Below are 20,982 nucleotides of genomic sequence, written 5' to 3'. Positions count from 1 at the left end.
CTCTTCTCTTCTCTTCTCTTCTCTTCTCTTCTCTTCTCTTCTCTTCTCTTCTCTTCTCTTCTCTTCTCTTCTCTTCTCTTCCTCAGTGAATTTGACAGATGTATGTGTGTATATACGTATGTGCATGCATGGAGGCACACTTGTACCTCGCAGTAATGCCATCGCTCTGGAGAGTTTTAACATTTTAACACTAGGCCCTGTCTTTACTTCTTCTCTATGAATACCTCCCTTCTCCTTCCATCTCTACACTGATACCCCCCCCCCCCCCAGGCTGCTCTGAGCTGTGGACAGGACATGTTACTGGGGATGGGGAGGATGGACAGGCCTGGCAATTCATCCAAAGAATTCTATATTCATTCGGTGTTGTTTTTTTTCTCTCCTCTCTCTGGTGCCACCATAGAAAACAATCCACATGTAGCTTGGTGTATTGCAAGCTCGCCTGTTTTCATTCACTTGCTCTGTTTTTTTTCCAAGATATGTTTGCAAAGAGATTTGTGGTTTTTCAGTAATTCACGAGTCCCTCTATACAGATCTGGTATCTTACAGTAGTCGAAAGCTTCTCTCATTTTCTCTAAACTGTGAACACAAACCCCAATTTTCAAGCTACATTCACAAAACCTCAGACTCTTCTTGCAAAACCAAACTTTCACCTCAAAACAGTTCAATCTGTGCCCAAAACTGAACTATGTTGTCAAATCGTGCCCCGAGTCAATCAAAATTAAAAACACTACTGAGCAGTCACTAAACACTACATAGAAAAATAGAAAACACAACGCTCAGCACATGAAGCTGTAGAAATAAATGTTTATCGTTCACTGTAGGCTAAATGCATGTTGCAAAACAAAAAACATGTGCATTTACACTGTAGCACTTCTCTCCTTCCCTTTCTTTCACCCTCCTCCCTCCCTCCCCACGTCCATTTCATCCCCTTTTCCTTCCTTCTTCTTTTTTCTTCCCAGTTCATCCCTCCCTCCCTCATCCTCTCTTCTCTCATCTTCTCCTCTTGCAAAACAAAAAACCTTTGCATTTAGCACTTGTACATAGTACTGTAAAAAAAAAAAAAAAAGGAGTACAAAAAACAGAAATCTTGTGCATTTACACGTAGCACTTGTACAGTACAAAAACAAACAGAAATCTTGTGCATTTAGCACTTGTATACAGTAAGCCTACGTAAAAATAAAGTACAAAAATATAGAAATGAGAAGTGCATAACTCAGCCACAGCATCATTTCTCTGTACTGGGTCAGGCCACACTTCATCCTGAACTGGCTTACAGTATACTGTATGTGCCCTCACATCATTGGACACAAGTGTTATCAATTTTGAGTTGTTGTGTTCAACCGGTGAAACTTGTGATTTACTTGTGTTTGACTTTTGCCACCTGTGCTCAGCATTTTGCAACACAGGTGCATCACAATGAAAATGTGTTGGTGAGATGTGTCTAAACAGGTGAAAAGTGCTGATGGTTTTGCCAAAAGAGTGACTGTTTCAATCAGTGGGTTCAGGCAACTGAGAATTTGGTTCAGACAACAGGGTTTAGTGTTTTAGCAATTGAGAACAACTGTAAATGTTTTTGATGTCCAATTTCTTTGGAATTTTAATAATTACTGTTGATATTTCTCTTAAAGCAGTACATGATTTCCTAAATGTTATACAGTATGTATCATTGATGTTTACTTAATCCTCATAATGTATCCGATTTCTATGAGATTCATAATGTTTTGTATCTCTGTTGCAGGTTGTGCATTCCTCACCTACTGCGCCCGAGAGTCGGCCATCAAAGCCCAGAATGCCCTCCATGAACAGAAAACACTGCCAGGGGTAAGAGTCTGTCTCTCTCTCTCTCTCTCTCTTTCACTCTCTCGCTACCCTCTCTCATCCCTCCTCCTTTCACTCTCTCCCTCTCTTTTCTCTCTATGGTGGTCAGCCATGCCATCTGCACCCGGCTGCACACCAGCCGGCATTCTCCTTGTATAGTCCCAGAGATGAAAAACACTTTGGAAAGCAATTCAATCAATAGCTCAGCCTTTTGAAGGCCTGGTTTCAACTTTTCCATGTGCCTGTCCTCTAGGGGATATTGCCAGCATTGATCCGACCCACTCTGCCTCATACTTTCGAAGCAATAGCATAGAATGACAGTTTTTTTTTTTTTTCGGGGGGCAAAGCTCTGTATTTCTGGAAAGCTGATGTCAGCACACAATATTTTAGATGGAGTTTTGATTCATTAAGTTAATCTGATGAAGAGAAACTCACCCTATTGCTCTTTAATTAGTGCTTATTAAGCTAGTCTTCACCTGCGTTTTTGCATATTTATGTCATTGTGTACACCTCTGTGCATAGTTGTGTGTGTATGAGATCTGATTAGTGTCAGGACAATGACAGAGGGAAGGCAGCAGAGTGGGTAGAAGTGGCTCCCCATGGAGGCAGTGTGGCTTAACATTGTCAGACCAAGTCTCCACCAGGGAGAAACATCAGTAAAGATTAAGTCACCCACCACCCCTCACCCACCAGACTCCCTCTGAGGGAAGACAAAGAGCTGAGAAACCCGGCCCACATGCTTCAGATTAAACATGCAAATGCAACTACCGCCACCAACATCTTTTTTTTTTTTTCTTCTGGTGGCTTTCTTGAGAAACAAGTTGTTTCGTTTATCCTGCAAATTAGCCAAGCGTTAGGCTGGGGGACATTATTTTCCTCTTTTTCCTCTGCATTTGAATAATAAGATGGAAGAAAGAGGGAACGGAGGGGGAAAAAGTTATTGCACATAATGCCAGAGGATGTGTTCATGAGAGGTTAGCAATGTGTTAAAACAAACGAGGGATTGATTTGTTTTTCTGTTTTTTGCGTGTGGTCTGGCTTTCTAGTAAGTTTCTCATTCACATCTTTAATATCAGCACTGAATATATAAATTAGGGGCAATGATGGCACAGACACAGACGCTAACTAGTCTCATGCTCCTTCCTGCTCCCCCTCCTTTTCCTGGTCTGTTCTGACGGAAGAGCAGATCTCCAAACCATCTGGGCTCGTGACGGTTTAACAATCATCTGAATAGAGCAATAACAGAAACTATAAGAATTACTGATCGTGCAGCCATGATGCACAGAGTACGTATAGAGTGATCGAATCCATCCTTGTTGCAGAGAGCTTCGTCACACACATCCAGTGATTCTGAGCGTTGCCGTTTTACCACTCGTGAGAAATAAAAACCCTTTTCCTTGTACAGTACCTTTCAGTCCTGCTTTAGCCCTTCTGTCGACTTCCCCCTCTTCCACCCCACCCGGCGCTGTCCACCCCACTTCTGCCTGTCTCCCCTCTCTCCCACTGCTCCACTGCCACTGCTCTTCCTGAGACAGAGCGTGTCATAGAAATGTAACAGGCAGACATTGACGGGTGTCAGGCCTCACAGACGAGGCTGCTCCGCCGTTCCCCTCACTTCAACTTCACTCACACGCGCAAACACCACTGGTCCGGGGGAAACGCATGCAGGCATGGTGTGCTGCGATGCTTTAACCACTCATAGCACAGGCAGGTACGACATTAGCTTCGCCTCATCACTGTTAGTCTGCTGGCTTTCCCTAAACATCCCAGACCTGATGGACCGACCGCTGAGGAGGAACTTCTAAATAAAAAATCGTCAGTTTTAGGATGCATGTTAGGACGCAGCATAATGTAGAAATGTAATGCTACATTGTGTGTTTTTCTGCCCGACCGCCTGCCGTTGCTCCCCTGTCCTTCCCTCTTGAGCCTCCCTGCTCCTAAATCTTTTGCGATATGACCCCTGTTGCCTCACTGCTTGATGGTAACTAGATATGCCAGTTGTTTGTTTGCAGAATCCTGCTTGATATGCAGTTTGCCAGGGGCTATGGTGTAATTAATGTAAACTACGAATTCTCCAGAGATGAGTTATGAGTTTTTAATGTCTGCGTTTTGTCATTAACCCCTGCCTTGCTGCTCTTGAGCTGAAGAGCCTTGGCGGGTGTGGCTACTCATCGACATACAGTACGATATTTCACATTTTTGAATCGGAATTAATGACAAAGCACCACACAATCCTAGAATCATGTTGGGAAACTGTACCAACAAGCTCCGAGCACAAAGAAAACAAGCCCCCCGCTCCACATTAACACATGCCTGTGTACACATTGATACCAGCGTGCAGACACTCATTACTGCATACAGTACAGTACACAGAAACACGCTTGAATTTATGAGATTGACTGTTAGGATTTCAGTCTCCAGCTGGAGGCCTTAGGTCTGCACCCTGCTGTAATGTCCCTGGGCAAAACATCCAACCCCCGAGTACTGCCTTGTTAAGGCGGACAAGGGAAAATAACTTCAAATTTAAAACCTTTAATTTCAGGTTGATTTGGCATCAGCCTGTGGTTACCGGTGGTAACAGCAGCTAAAGATGACAGTTGAACTGGCCCCTAGAGCAGCAAACAAGTTACTTTGTCAGATATTCAGAGGAAGACAAACAGCTTGTTCATCTGCTTTGTGCAAAATGTGGGTTGTAGAAATTCATGTTTTAATATATTGAAGAACACAGTGTGCTGTGTAATCTGTCGCTCTACTGCTGCACCCATGATTGAATGTTGTTGGCTTTTGACTACCACATCACTTTCAGTGTGTGTGTGTGTGTGTATCCTCACTTCCTTTGGTTTACTCATGTGTGTAGATGCACATCCTGTGTAGGAAAAAAATTACAATGACAAAGACTTGAAGCAGCTGTAAAATACCAATAGTAATATATACATTGTTAAAGACATTCTGGCTACATGTTGAAGCAAAAAATGTGGTATATAAGGTATATATTATTTTAATGTTTTGTTTGGTTATGGATACTGTTACTCCATAACAGTATCCAAATTAAGTGTTATATGGAGTTATGGGTACTGCCTGCATGAACTCAGATACCTGCATTGGGACGGTGTTTGCTGCACACACAGCCCAGCATCCCCTTATTATTAGAAAGAAGTGCCGGTATTCTTGGATGTTATTATCTGTGTCCCCCTGTTACACATTAGCTGCTGAAGGGAACAGTATGGCCTAATGGAAGTGTACTGGACTGGAATATAGATTCCTGTGGTGAAGTGTGATGGGAGCCTTGGGGACACGGGTACCTGACATAAGTTTGGCCACTGAATAGGAGAAGCTCTGACAGTTTACCAGGTGTGCATGGCTTGGCTCTATTAGCCGTGTGCGTGTGTTTGTGCATGTGTGGCAAGCTGGCTTTACATTTACGAGCCAGTCCTATGTACATACAGTACAGATAGCAGAGCATAACGGTGGGAAGAAAAACATGTGCACATGGAAGCTCGCCGTGATCACACAGCGAGGCATGAATATATTATTTGCGCGCTGCTTCGTGCTTGTTTTGCTGCTGATGGAGATGCACTACTTTTTATGTTATGTAACTATACGAGTGCCTCTGTGTATGTGAGTATGCTGCCGTTGTCTGTGCGTCTTTTTCTCCCACCATGTAGAAATCTTAGCATCCTCTGATGACTGTGGATGCTAAAATATTTTCCCGATGATCCCTTTATGACACACTTCCTCTTGAAAAACACACAAGGAGAGAGCGAGTGACAGCTGAGGCCCACGGTGGCTGTCTCTCTCTCTCTCTACAGCAGTTGGTGTGTGCGCTCGGCTCGCCTGCGAGTGTCACAGCTCTCTACACAAGTCCGCAGGAGATTTACTCCACCCAGCTCAGCATCATGACAAAATCCTGCATCCTTCACACTATCCACCCAACCATCCCCCCCTCCCTCAATCCCCTTCCTCCACCACCACCACCTCCTCTTCCTCCTCAAACTCTCTGTCCTCTCACTGCCACTCCTCAAATCCAGCAGATCCAAGAAATAATCTGCTGCAGCAAGTCTATTTGCTGTAGCACGCCGACCCACCCTCCCCCTTTTTTTTTGTTGTCATGCTAGCATTGTGTACAACAGTGATTGTCTTGGAGAGGCATTGGTGGAAATGTGTTTGCTGCATGCATTTACTCCTAGTATTAGTACAGCTCGACCTGGGGGGAGTGTAAGAGGCTGGCAGTGATTCAGGAGGCAGGTTTATGGAAATAGCACCCGCATTAAAAACCCAATGAGAGCGGGGAGAAGATTATGCTCCGGCACACACATGTGGGCTCCTGCAATGTCAACACTCTAAGTAGATCCCCTCCCTCTCAATTGCCTCCGTCTCCCTCTGTCTCCATTTCTGTCTCTCCTGCTCTCTCACTCTTGCGCTGTGGCCTTTTGCTGCTACACACACACACACACACACACACACGCACGCACACACCTGACGCGCAAGTGCACACATGGCTGCTTGTGTGTGTTTGTGCAATGTTTTCTCTTGGATTTTTTTTTCTAGGCGTAGTCGACGTGTGCACATGCTCAGCCATAATAAGATGTATGAGGAGCGAGAAGCAGAGCTGTTGTGGCTGTGTTGTGGAGAGTTGCCGACCTTGTGCTGTGAAAATGAGGCTGCCGCGCCACGGAGTCGCTCCTCCACCTCGCCGAAAAAACCACCCCAGCCTTTTTCTCCATTGGGCTTTTTGTGCACGAACAACACACAAATACACACACAAAACATAAAGCACAGGAGATGCAAACAAAACATATACGGCCATATAGTACTTTTGCGTGCATGCATCCTTCCTTACCCACCTGTTTATCAACCACAGCCTAGCTTTCCAGTGCCGGCCGAGCTGCCGCAAAGGCTGAATAATTCAATGCTACACTCTGTGAAGGTTGGTTGTGTGTGTGTAGTGTACTGTATGATTGTGTCTGTGTATGTGTGCGTGTGTGTGTGTACTGTATGTGCCTGTGCTGTGGGGGCGGGAGAGGAGCGGACCGGTCAGCATGAAGCCAATCGGTACTGGCAGGATTGGAGGCCTTGTAGTCAGGGAGAGGGGACTCGTTAGAATTTAGCCTATGGGTAACACAAGTGTGAGTGTGTGTGTGTGTGTTTTCTCAGGAAGAAGATCACAGTGAAGTGGAAGTTGAAACAGGAATGATCAAGGTCTCCTTTCTTTTATTTTTTTTTCTTCTGCTGTTTGAATTATACAGGCAAATGTGTAGTGAGTTTTACATTCCAGTTGAAAGTAAAATGTGTGCTGCATCTCTGCTGCCCGACCTATTCTACATTCTTCCTCCTTCTTTTATATCAGCCTTGGGTGCTCAGATGTTTTATTTGGGTTTCACTCTTATAAGATCTCTGTGCCTCTGTGATGAACAAACACATCTGTAAGGGGCCCAGATGTGTGTTTGAACATCGCAACACCCTCCACGGTGAAAATGTTCTCTGAGGAAAGATACCACCAGCCGACCTCAGCACTACAATATATAAATAAGTGAATGGCTGCAGCCGAAACTCGGAGGCTGCCGAAGTCTGCCTCTGATGTCTGTGTTTTATAACCTTTGTTGATACGCTGAGATGAGAATAAAGAGGACTTTGTAGATCCTGGTACTCAAATGGTTTTATGTCTGTAACCTGGCCTGTCTCTGAACTTATTACCCGAGTCAAATCACACCGATGAACTGAAGGAACAGCGGTGTCATAAAACGTCTGGAGACTTTATTTTTTTTACTGATTCCTGCTTACTATAGGTTGCCACAGGTACTACTACAGTGTGAGCTCCAGTACAAAACTAGTTTTCCCCTTATAGTTTGTGCGTGTGTGTGTGTATTTGTGTGTCTTCTGTAATGGCATATTGGTGTAATGTACACACAGTAAAGAAATGCTGTAGCGGAGTGCTCCTAAGGGAACCAAATCCCCACACCCTTACACATGCACTATTGCTCACACCCACATTGACACACACACACACACACACACTTTGTTCGGCTCGTTCCTCTGTGTGGTAGATTAGCCACATATTTAGAGAAGCCTTCTTCTCTCCGGGGGATTGGCTTCCAAGGGTATTTGGAAAAAAAAGAGCAGGCTCTGCACTCTGCACCTGCCTTTGGAGAATAAACAACCACTGAAACAATGAAAAAAGGGTTTCATCATGAAATTTCATTTAATTTCATATATGCATAGTTTCTACATTCACATGCAAGAATAACAAACACAGTAAAAAAAAAACAAAAAACAACCCTGCCATGTAGAAGTCTACCAACATTTCAAAGGGTGTAGACAGAGCTCGCTTTGAGTTACACATGACCATATTTTGACCCCGACTGTGACATTAGCTCTGACGACATCACAATGCTGCTCCCCCTCCCACCGCTCTGGGTTTCTCACTAACCTACTCTTCGGGGGGAGACGTCGCTTGAAATACCAAAATAATCCACTGCACACCCCGCCCATTAAGCCACTTCACAGTGAGAAGTGTGCTATTTTTTTCTGAGGTACAGGTTAGCAAAAAAGCTGAATTATTAATGTTTTTGATATTTTTAGCCTGTTTAACCTATTTCTGGTTGTGGCTGGAGACTGGCTCGCCCGTCTGTCTGCGAGATTCAATCATGTGACACGCCTGTGATCTGGGTTAGGGAGCTGGGTGTTTGTGTGTAACGGGGGGGAAGCTGTCTAAGGGTGTAGGTAAGCTTGTTTTTTTGACTTTGATTGTCATTGCCTGTATACCAGACTAACAGTTCAGATGATGTGATGGCAGCTTGGCACTGCGAAGCATCACCTGCACCGGTGGGGCCGAAGCAGATGAGTCTGGTTTTATTCCAGCCCGGCGGGCACGGCTGTGCAGAGGCCCAGATACCGACTGACAATCCATCTGTGGGTCCCTGTACAGACTTGTACAGGTGTGCCACTGCCCGCAGACACAAAGAGAGTGAGAGTGGGAGTGAGCAGTGGGGTGTGTGCACATGGATGATAAACTATGGCCCTGAATATAGGCGTGTGTAAATGTCTCAGACAGTGTGAATGTGTGTCCTTGTGCGTGCCGTGCGTGGAAAGAGAGAGGAGAGAAAAGATTAGCTATACAAAAATCTGGATATTCCAAATAGACAAAACAACAATTTAGGACACACAGGCAAACGCAGCTGAGAACATGTCACTTTACTCAGTAATGAAGGACAGACTTAAAACGCATCTACCAATGTGGCTAATCGGAGCTGACATCTGACTGGCTGGACCCTGTGCCTTTGGGAGAGAGAGGGGGATGAGTAAGGATTGTGCGAGAGATTAGAGGGAGATGAAGTGACAGAAGAGTTGAAATGTAGAGAAAAGAGGAAAGGAGGGGAGAGGGTGGCACAGGGTCATGTTGACAGCCTCAAGTTATACCTTCACAGTGAGAACAACCCCTCCCACGTCCACTTGTGTGTGCATGCACGTATACACACACACAGCATGTGCTGTATATCTGTGCTTGACTGAAATGGCACACTTGTGTGGTGGAACCAGAGGGAGCTCATTTGTAAGGCAGATGTAGCCGTGCTTTGGTGTAGTGTCCACAGAGAGGGGGTACGGGGCTGCACAGCATGACAGCCAACATTTGTCAGCAAAAATCAGGACTAATGAAATACAGTACACATGGCTGGAGGGCAAGGAGAGGAGTGTGACTGACAGGAGGCATGAGTGGAAATAGCCTGTGGTAGCCCTCCATCATGCCTTCCAACACATCAGCCCGGCAAACTGATTTGTTTTCAAGCCCCGGCCCCTCCCTCCTCCCCATCCGGGATAAGGGCAGCAGCATGAGGCATAGGGTAGAGGAGAGGAACAGTGTGTGTGTGTGTGTGTGTGTGTGTGTGTGTGTGTGTGAGGGTCCCTGGGGGTAATGACATGGAATACAAGTGTATGGGGAGTGCTAGTGATGGGCCTGCTCATGTGGAAGTGGCTATTTGCATTGCAGAGCAGCGCTGACAGTGGAGCTGGCTCAGAGCGCCAGTGTCAGGGTGATCGCTAGCGGTGAAATCTTCTGTCGTCTGCCCCGCAGACACTGGATATAGCTGAACTAGCACCGGCAAAGATCAAACATATTGGCACATTGAACACTCCTTTGTGTTAGGATTCTGCCAGTGTTCAGAGAAAGCTTTTTTTGTGTTTTTCCATTTTCGTCAAACTAAAATTTTACCTGACACTTCATTTGAGTGGTTGGGTTTTTTTTTTTTTTTGTCCATCATGGCAGACTTAAAGCGGCCTTTCATATCCACAAGTTTCTGAACGTCATCTATGGTCAAAACCGGCTTCCGGTTTTGCCGGTTTGGTGGAATTGTACGGTTACGTTTCCATGGTTTTCAGTCGTTGTCATAGTTGCAGTAAGCGCATGGATCTATTAACGCTGGCTTTTAACACGGATGTCAATTTGTGTGATATCCATTGTTAAAAGCTGGATGGGGTGGTGCGTGGCGCAGTGGTTAAGGCGGCCGCCCCATGTAGAGGCTACAGTCCTCAACGCAGGCGTCCCCGGTTCGAATCCCGCGTTGGGCAGACCTGCATGTCATTCCCCCTCTCTCTGCCTCTCCCTTTCCTGTCTGTACTGATACTGTGCTATCAACTACAGGCAAAAAAGCCAAAAAATATACAAAAAAAAAAAAAAAAGCTGGTTTGATGATCCATGCGTTTTACAGATTTTCATAAAAAAAAAGAAAAAAAAAGAAATCCATGCATTTACTGCGACTACCGAAACCATGGAAACATAAACATAAAATTCCACCGGAAGAGCAAAACCGGCAAAACAGGCTTACGTTTTTGACATTCGGTGGATAGAAAATGACAATAAGCTGTGTGGCTTCAATAGCTGGAAATATAAATTTTATAGTTATTGCCAACAGCTATAGTCCGTGGCCTCTAAACCATTTCAGTCTGAGCTGCAATGAGAGGCAGCTTTTAATAATTCAAAGTAAAACAGTATACTAGATGTCCTCTAGGCAGCGAGCTCACATATAGGTGAAACACTAAAATTCCCCTCTACCCCAACACAACTCCAAAACCACGGCAGGGCTGAATCCTGTTCCTGTGAAGGGGCTGCTAGGGACACACACATCACTGAGTTGTTGCTTGCAACAGAGTTTTTAGGCACTGTGCAGAGCTTTGGATTTCTGTGTTTTATGTGAGAGAGTGCCAGTGAAACAGAGTGAGCACACAGCAAACAGAGACTGGATGGTCGTTCACTCTTGTCAGGCCTTGAGGCTCCCTCCCTGCACAGCGGTGGCACAGATACACACGTGTACTACGTGTACATGTACATGAACGTGAGTTTAGAGTCACGCTGCTCTGCGGGATTCGCCAAGTGTGCATCCCTTAATGTGCTTTCTGCAGGTTCTCAGACAGAAGGTGGTTCTGTGAAGTCAGTTTTGAGATGGAAAAGAGAAAATGAAAAAGATGAAGATATGTGGATTAGAGAGAGACAGAGAGAGAGAGGGGGGGGGGGGAGTGATGGGAGAAAGCATGGGGATGGGTCAAAAAGAAGACAGGGAGACTGAAATGAGAAGGAAGAGGAAAGATACTTGAATCACTGAGTTGTGAAGATTAAGAAATGAGATGGAGGGAGTGCGATGGAGGGAAATGGAGAGTGGGAGGTACTGATGGAGGGGCCTTGCTGCCTGATCAGGACTGCTGGCTTTTAAACAGGAGCAGGAGAAAAGCAGCACAGCTCTGTTGTTTCTTTTGTTCAGCCCCATGACGGAGACCAAATGGCTCCGAGAGGCAATCTTTAGGTTGACAGTGTGGTGCTCATTTGCTGAATAATATAGAGGTATGTATGTATTTATTCAAAATGATATACTATATACATATCTTAATATATATATGTATATTCTGTAGGCCTACATCTATGTACTTTATGGATTTGATGAAAGAAAAAGGAGAGAAATACAGGCAGGAGAATCAAAATAAACAAAATACTTAAGGACCAAAGCAATCATCCAGCTTTGATCCCAGCACATCCCCAGGATAATCCATGTTTTTCTTATGGAGTCATAGCCCATTGTTTGCTCTGTTTTGTCAATATATTAATATATGATATTGACGGGGCCCATAAAACCTCTTGCAGCAATTCTCTCAATAAAGCACAGAGCTGAAGCACTTACTCCTGTGCCTCTGCCTCTGTTTTTTCTTCCTTGTGTACTAAATTTATGACAGCATATTTACCCACCAAGTAACTGTGGTAACTCGGGAATCAGTCTTGCACTACAATACAAACTGGTAGTGGTTATACAAAGTTTACTATTTTTATGCTGGCATATTTAATTATACAGCTTACGTGTTTAATGATGAAAGGTGGTGGTCTTAGCGCACAGTAACAACTCATAGAAGATACAGTGTTATGTGGTGTATGTTGTCTTTCTGCACATGTTGTGCACGTGTCTTTTCCATCGATGCCTGTTGTCAGGGAATCATTCAACCTTATAGATATAACAGTAGGAGGTTTAATGCACAAATATAATTCTTCCAGGCTTGTTTGTTTGTTGCTGTGTTGTCTGTGTTCTCCCAAAATTACTGTTTTACTGTTATTTAGTCAAGTGGCTGTATAAGTATGTTAAAAATATGCATCTCTGATACAAGAATTACATTTTCTTATTCAACAAAACATATTTTATCAGTCTGCTGTCTGGTACAGTAAATCTTCCAAATTGCAAACACCAAATTTGAGTAGGTCCATGGTTTCACTGTTTCCAGTGTGTCTCAATCAGCTGTGCTGTCTGCTGAAGAGCAGGCTGCGAATGAAAATGTTGGTGGATTGGGATTCAGACAAATACGTGCAGCTTTAAACTGTTTCCTTCTCATGAGCAGTGCAAGACAGATGGGATATACCATCGTCCACAGCAGATTGATGTCCTCCCACTGATAATTACAAATCATGACAAAACAGTAGCGTTTCATGCCACTTCTTATCTTTCCACTGAAAAAAAAAACACCCAAAAAACCCTGAAACGTAGGAAGTTAAGGAAATATATTTGAAATATGAGGAAACAGGTACTTCATTTTCTAATTTAGTTTGCTTTAATAAGGGAGTGCCAGGCTTGCTCAAATTACCTACTGGGAAATAGCCTAAGTGTTTACACACGTCTGCAGTTTGTTTGATTGTGCGCAGCTGTTGAAGGAGATTAAGCTCAGTCTGAATATAAAATGGCAATACCTGGACTTTTTTAGAGGTGAATGATCTTGAACATGCCTTGTCATTTTATACAGTACCAAGCTCCTTATATGTGTGTGTGTAAACATACTGTCCATTAGGACTGAACATACTCCTTTTGTTTTATGACATTCACTGCATAACATGTCACTAAATGCGGCTGAATATTTGAATAATAATAGATTTCTAATGACTATGAGTGTATGGTATAAGCTCTCTGACAGACATGCATAAGATGCACACGCTGTTGTAAGTGTTTCTATGAGGTACGTAAAAGCTGTCTCTCATCATCATCACAAAACATCAGTAAAAGGGCTCTGGCAAATGATTGCCATGGCAGCAAGGGGCCGCCTCGCTGCTTAAATGAGTGCACACGCACAGAGACACACACATACACACCCACAGGATCACACATAAATGTAGACTGAAGATGTGCACAGGCACAATCCATTAGGCGCCGGGGCAGAAGAGGAGACAACACATTTATTTACAGAGTTTATTTTACCTGTTTTTCTTGATTCATTATTTATGAATCTATCAATCTGGACGACGCTACAGCAGCATATAGAGTTTGGCTGCTTTCCCGCCTATTCTCCCATCTGCCAGTTTCTATGTGTCTGCCTGCCTATCTGGCCTTGCAAGGCCTCTGCTTCGCCCATCAAACTCTCTCCCTCTGCTTTTCTCACTTTCTTTCTCTTCTATTCTGCCTCTCATCTCTTTCTATCGTACATCTTTGTCATCAGACTAGTTCCTTCTATTCTTTGATCTTTTATTCCGTCTCTAAAACATTTTAAATTATGATGATGACTTGCAAATTTATCTCAGATTAATTTGATGGGTTCAGCTTGTACCCATGGGTGTGCTTTACTGCAGTGTTATTAATATATTCCTGAAAGACTACTCTTCAGTGCCCCTCTTTTAAGACTGGAAAAGGACAGAGCATGGCGTCCAGCCCACGTCTTCCATTGCTGTGACTCTAACGACCTCTCTCTCCACTATAGCTCCTCCCACATCGTCTCTTGTCCGAACATTTGACAGACTTAAAAGCTACTTTCTGACCAGCAGTGGTGCTCTGAGGCAAAGGTTCGATGACACCTTCCTCTCAGATGTTCATAAATGATACGTTCAAGGTTACACATGCCATGCTATGAGTATGGGGTGAAATGACACACATTCCTGCTGCCTGTGGAGGGTGCTGAAAGTTGGGGTTTGGTAGTAGCTCATGAGTTTGCAAATACAAAAGAAGAAGTAGTGAACAGTGAAGGTTGTAGAAAACATGAAGTACTTTGCAAAGTAGGAAGTAATATGTTTTGGTGCCATACATAAAGAAATCCAGAATTGTAAACATTTAAAGCTCAGTGGGGAACTGTTAACTAACTTTACACTGGATGAAAGTCATCAGTGGGGCAGTGAAAGTCTGTCATGTCCACTTACACATCTAAAAGCACTTAGGCTGTGTCTGCTGTATGAGCACGATCTGATAATGCCAGATTTATTATAGTGTCGGTACATAGTGAGAGCCCTGTGGGTATAGGCTGGCCAGCTATAGTTGCACTGCCAGAGTATATTTCAGGTTGCAGCAAAGAAGAGAAAATAAAAGCCTTTTCTTTCTCCTCCACTCTCTCTTTCATTCCTTTTTTTCTCTCTCTCTCTCTCTCTCTCTCTCTCTCTCTCTCTCTCTCTCGCACTTTCTCCCTCTGTCAACACTGCTATCTTTTGCAGTCCTGCCCCCTTTATTGAAGATGCTTGATAGTGGTCTGGCTATAGCTTACAGAAATAGGACATACAGTAATAAAGGCAGAAGAGATGGCAGGTTATCTAAGGATCAGCATTGAGCGCAGCTAAAGAGAAAATAAGAAATTACAAATATCAAAAAAATGTCGGCCCACCTTAGACCCAGCCTATCAAAAGGCAGGATCACTGAGCTGTAAATCCTGGCTTGTTTTTTTTTTTTTTTTTGGAGCAAACCAAATAGGCAGAAAGATCTATCCCCTCTTGCAATAAATGAAAACAATGACATGTTGCCTCTGTGATTATGTGAATGGAGCAATGATGGTTGAGTGTGTGTGTGTTTGAGAGCAGGGTGTGGGTCTGTCGGTCAGACGTCAGATATGTTTCTACAGGTGTAATTTGTGCTGGCAGATCAGCAAGGTCTTATTTTGAAATTAGAGAAAAAAGATGGAACTGCTCAACAACACACCTACTAACGTGTTTTTCTTTTTCTTCCAAATTTTGTTTTATTTCTTTTTTTCAGAGTGGCAGGCAGCACACTGAGCTTGTAAGACAAATCCTCTCTAATAGGAAGCCTCTAGGGCTGCAGAGGAGCGTGGTCGATACAGAGAAGATACAGAGGGCTTTGAAGATGGCCTATCTCTCTGCCTCCATCCAAATGAAAAGGCAAGAGAGGGGCCCACAGGGACAGAGCCGGGCTAAGTTTCTATTAACACTATCTACATAACACCTAAGATGTCCCTGTGTTTGATGTGACAGTGTCCAGATTAACTCACATTAGGGAGAACAACAAAGCCCTGGGCGCTGCATCCTCTCTTATTGCTTGGGAGACAGGAAGAGACAGGACTGACTCAGACACAAGGGCATTCAAAAACACCAATTTAAACATCTAAATAGAAATACGTTGATGGTTTGCTTGTGTTTCACGTGTTGTCAGAAACATTTTAGCGTAGTCACAGATGTGACATCCCTGAATGCGTTTCCTCTTACTTTTTTCAAAATGATTACTTTTTGAATAAAAACAAGATCTTGTTTTGTGGCTGCAGTCTCGCTCACAAAAGCCCACAGTGAGTGATGCACACAGGAATCAGCACCAAAGGCATAAACTGTTCCTGCGATTTAAGACAACACAATCATTTAAATATCCCCCCTCTGGTGATTTCAGATGGTGCGTTTTTCTACAGTATAAGCACCAATTATTCACCAGTCACCATTTGGAGCTATCACACTGTCGTGAAACAAATTATGTGTTGCTTGTTGTGTTTGACACACTAAGTGTGAGTGTTTGGTTTGATTTCTTCCTGCAGAGAGGTGGGTGGGCTCTTTCAGTGTCACCTCATCAATTGCAAACACGTTGAACAAAATGGAGATGCCTGAGTATTATAAGGGTGGGTACTGGCTATTAGAGGTTTTTTTTTGTATGTCTTCATGTTGTTGTGATGTCCCAGTGTCACATATGGGAGACAAATATCATTCGGGTGATCTTCAGAAATGCTCAACCTCATACTTTGACTGAGGAATAAACATATGAAATCAACCTTATTGGTTTTCAAATGCATGTTTGATGTTTGGGCTGACACCCACTCAAAGCATCGTTCAAGTTTGGTGTGTTTACTGTGTGTAACTGTGTAACATACTGATTGACAGTCAGTGGGAGGGGATTTTTTCTTCAGTAATATCATAACATTTGATAATTTACATTATCCTGTTGTCCAGATAGATAATCCCAAACAATCATTGTAATTCATAACAGTAGAGGACAGGTAGTTGAATTTTGTGTTGATGTCCTCTCATCTCCTGGGATATATTAGTCATACCTGGATATACAGATTGAATAATGATGTTGATATAATGAAATTCCACTATGTTGTTCTTCATCCTTGAAACGGTTTGACACCACTTAGAAAAGGTTGAACCTGAGACATTAAAGTAAACAAACTTGTACGGTGTGTACTTGGGGTTTTGTGTCCTCATGTACATGTGTGCAAGTGTTTGTGTGGAGCAGCCACAAAGGCAAATTCAACCCTGTGTCCTTTGTGTGTCTCTGAGCCTGGACAGTTAAACCTTAAGGCTCTCGGCCCTCTAAATGAAAACCATTGGTTCAGACTAAATCAAATTAACGTCATTTGTTTGACTGTTGCTCACAGTAGTCGGGTTATTTAGGATTGCCATGGGTTACAGGATGAAGGCAGCTTCACTCTCCTGTTGAGAAACTGTAGAAATGGCTTCTCCCCTTGAGCCAAAATGGGCTCTAATGCATTGCCTCTTCCCTTTGATGTTGACTATAAATATGAATGGACTGGGGGCTGTGGTTATTATTGTATAGAATTTTTTTTTTCTGAAGTGTTTGTGGATGTTTATGGAGACAACTGGGGAACGCTGAGTATCAGGAGACTTAAGCACATCAAATCAGAGGCTTCGTTGTACATAAATCTCATCGAAATCTGTTTCAACAAAGCTATTAGAAAATTAATTACATCACCGATGGCAGCGTATTCCCATTGTTTCTCTCAAAACATTGTCAGATGAATGTATTCTACAAAACCAGGTTACGTGTTGTGGGAATGTGATCCGTGTTCAGAGTAAGGAGAAATGATAAGAGGTACGGCTGTCTTAATATTGCAGATCTGTGTTGAAGTAAAGCATTGCATCTTGAGCTTTCACCAGCCCACACGCTCCCACGTCAAGCCCATATATTTAGCAGGGGGAGAAGCTTTTTTCTTCTCCGTGCGCTGTGGTGCGAGAGGTGCACGGGGGTTCTGAAATGTTTGTCTTTGTTCTCCTGGCAGAGTTTTCTGTGTGTGGGCGTTCACAGTTTCTAGGAGCACCTCGGGAATTCATTTCAACAGATGGAGGTTTTAACTGGAGTGCTGGCTTCCAAAAAATCAGGCCTATATGCTTTTGTAGCCTGCTATTTTAATTTGTTTGTTTGCTTGTTTGTTTGTTTGCTTATGTGTTGTTTTGCAGAGGGATAATCACAGGGTGCAGACGAGTGGTGGAGTTGCAATTCCATTGTCATGTAGCTATAGGTCTAAGCTGCTAATCAGATAGCTGTGGTATCTGACACATGGTTGGTGCTGTTCTTTTCTATTTACGTTACGTACATTTCAGTATAGCGCATATTATGACATTAAGTAGTGAATCCTGCTAACAGTGTAATGTTACATTGAAGGTCCATTGCATCAAGACAGAACTAAACTCAGCCGCCTGTGGTGCTGTCCGTGGTGCTGAAATATCCAGCAGCACAGGCACCAGCTCTGCATGTGGGCTTGTCTGTTTCTCTTAAGTGAGAATTATATGAACTTAGCTCTTTTTATCCGTCCGATCTCCATCTGGCCTTTAGCAGTAATAATAGAGAGACACAATGCGTATAGCAACAGCGCAGCACAGTCCACAGTTCAATACGTGTGACCTGAATGCAATGTGTGTGTTTTGAGCCATAGAACATTTGCCGTGAAAAATGCACATAAAAGAAAATATTTTTTTGCAAGGCAAAACAATTCTTACCACCTCAGGGCAAAACTGCAGCGTGTTATGACACCCATCTAGTCGACTGCTTTCCGTCTTTTGTCTAAAACACATTTCTTATTCGATTTGACAGCCTCAGAAAAGAGTAATTGCTTTTCTGACCTGTAATTTTAGCTCAGCCTTTGTATAAACCAAAATGCATACCTTTTGATTTATGTCTTTTGTCATGCTGCCGAACTCCTTTGAATTACTTGAACCCATGTGGGCCTGGCTGTAACAGTATTTTTTAACGCTCCCTGAGCTGTTGAGGGATTAAACGTTTTGGATTAACATTTTTGCCCACGTTGTAATTTTTTTTTCTTTTGTTTTATGTTGTTAGATTAATGAATGAGTGATATGATAACAAACCCTTTGAACACTGTCAGTCACAGTGATATCCGCTGCCATTGTATATGTCTATCATTTATGTCTTTATCTTTAGGACAAATATATTAAGGGCCTTTCTGATTCAGATTCCTATCTTCTGTTCATTATCCTCTTTTGTTTTGCTCTACAACAGTTTTTTCTTAGCCTTTCCTCCTCCCTCTGTGTCTCCCTCTCTCTCTTTCTCTCTCTCTCTTTACCTCTTTTCTGCATATTTCCATCTCTGTGTCTCAAAGCCATTTTTCTCCTCACTCAGCGGTGGTGGCACTCTTCTTGGGGATCGTGGGTGCGAGAGCGCCGCGGGCTCCCCTGGAGCCAGAACGTAGCCTACAAACACTCTGTCTAAGACCAGACAGGACTCCTTTGTATTAGTCCTGCTTAAATAAAGTACAGCCGTCCAATATCGGGATTCTGTATCAATAGGCAGCGGACAAAGGATTTCAGTTTTCCCATATAGTCCAAGACAGCAGTCAGCAGTATACCAGTCTGACTAAGATATGTATTTTTATAACAAACTAATGCATGTAAAGGTAAAATCCTCATGCCCCTCATGATGCAGTGTCTAATTCAATCTACATCTATAAAATGTAGCTCAAACCGTTTAGAAACCAAACAAATAGGTCACTGTTATGGTAATTTGCTATAAATAGTTTGTGTGTGTGTGTGTGTGTGTGTGTAGGCTAGGGTGTTGCTGTGACTGTGTGTGTGTGTGTGTGTGTGTGTGTGTGTGTGTGTGTGTGTGTGTGTGTGTGTGTGTGTGTGTCAGGGATGTTCTGTCTAATTTTAGGCTCTTGGGAGAAGAGAGCAGTGAGGAGATCAGGAGAGTGAAGGAGGAGTGAGCCCCAGCTCCGCCAGTTAATGGTTTAGTGTTTTTAATAACTTGCTTCGGAGGTATCCCCCGCTGTAATATATCTCTTCAGCAGCAGCTAGCCCTTCCATACATTACCAGTGTGTGTGAGCATTATAAGCAGCTGAATACGGCGCTGGCTCTCCAATAAACCAATAATATTAAAACGTCTATGTCTAATAAATAAAGAGGGATTTAATCTGCTCCACCTTCCTGTTTAGACCTTACTCTAAGCTGGAATGAAGGCATAGAATCAGCAGGGGCAAAGTACATCCTGACAAGAATGAATACAGACAGGATGGGTAATTTATTAATGCACTTTTCCTAACCTATTCTCCATCAGACTGGCTTGCTCTCTGTGCATAATTTTTAAGAGAGGCTCATTAAAACTTAGATCTGCATAAGTAGAGCAGATAGAAAAAATAGACAAAAATGCATTCACTGGATTATGGATATGAAATAACCGTTTTGGTTTCCAATTAAGCTTATGCTTTATAATTAGCCAAAAGGGTTCCATGCCTTAATTTCAATTCGTTTTTGCCTCTCATTTGCCCCTGAACCCTTATTTTACTCAATCCACCACGTTGCATGAGAAATTAAGTCACTTTGTGCCCACTCATTCACGTGGAAAGCCCCCTATACTAGTACATTTTGTTTTAACGCAGAGAGACAGCTCTGTCCTTTATAGTCATGACCCCGAGCTCCACACAGCCAGTTGCCATGTGCATAAGCTTTGTGGTATAAAAAAAAAATGTCACTACCTTTAGTAAGTTTGGATTCTTTGTACTCTAATACCACTAAAGATGGACTCTGAATGGATATGAATTCTGACAGAGAGGGGAATGCATAATGCTGACACTGGTGATACACTGTATGATTCAATGCACAGTAACACAAAATCTTAGGATTCAATTGATTTTATTACTTATCTTATTAATATTCTGCATTGTCAGCATCACATTCTGCTTTACTTGAGCGTTCTGATACTTGCTAAGCATTACTCTCTAAGCTTTATCATCTTATATAGTGTCAGGGCTCATTCACGGCTCCATGAAGAACAGGATTCTGCTCATGTAAAGTGCAGCTGAGGCTTGCTAGCTGCACTCTTGCTGTAGAAAACCATCCCTCTTGTGACCCAGCAGAGACAAACAGCACACATAGTGGTCATTTTTTATTCTCCTTTGATATACCTGCTCAGTTGCCTTGAGAAAAAAGAGCAGATTGTTTGTTTTGCCGAGCCCTCCTTCATTTCGCACCGGAGAAAGAGACCATTAATATTGTCTTGCCATACATCTTACACACTGATAATGATGGCATTGCTTGAAGATGAAAAGAAATAGTGCATTACTGTCACCCTTGCAGATGACACATGAAGCTTTCACCGCGTGCCTGCTTTGAATAACCTTGATGCGTTAGGGGTAGCAGAGGCGTGGAAAGAAAAAGACAGGAAAATAGAGGAAGAAATGTGGAAAGAGGAGAGAGATGA

General features: G+C 43.1%; 1 protein-coding gene across 16 annotated transcripts in view; it reads left to right on the top strand.

The window, feature by feature from the left end:
* Nucleotides 1-20,982, top strand: part of celf5a (cugbp, Elav-like family member 5a) — a 200,246-nt gene that overhangs the window by 15,758 nt on the left and 163,506 nt on the right. For all 16 annotated transcript variants that reach the window (XM_085773940.1, XM_085773939.1, XM_085773951.1 and 13 more), the window contains exon 2: nucleotides 1,739-1,821. In XM_085773940.1, the coding sequence (XP_085630066.1) occupies nucleotides 1,739-1,821 (83 nt within the window). The remainder of the gene's footprint in view (nucleotides 1-1,738; nucleotides 1,822-20,982) is intronic.

Source organism: Trachurus japonicus, chromosome 4 (assembly GCF_045865225.1).
Source record: "Trachurus japonicus isolate A0001 chromosome 4, Traja_1.0".
In the NCBI taxonomy this organism is placed as follows: domain Eukaryota; kingdom Metazoa; phylum Chordata; class Actinopteri; order Carangiformes; family Carangidae; genus Trachurus; species Trachurus japonicus.
The sequence above is the reverse complement of the archived record's forward strand: the minus strand, read 5'-3'. Positions and strand labels throughout refer to the sequence as shown.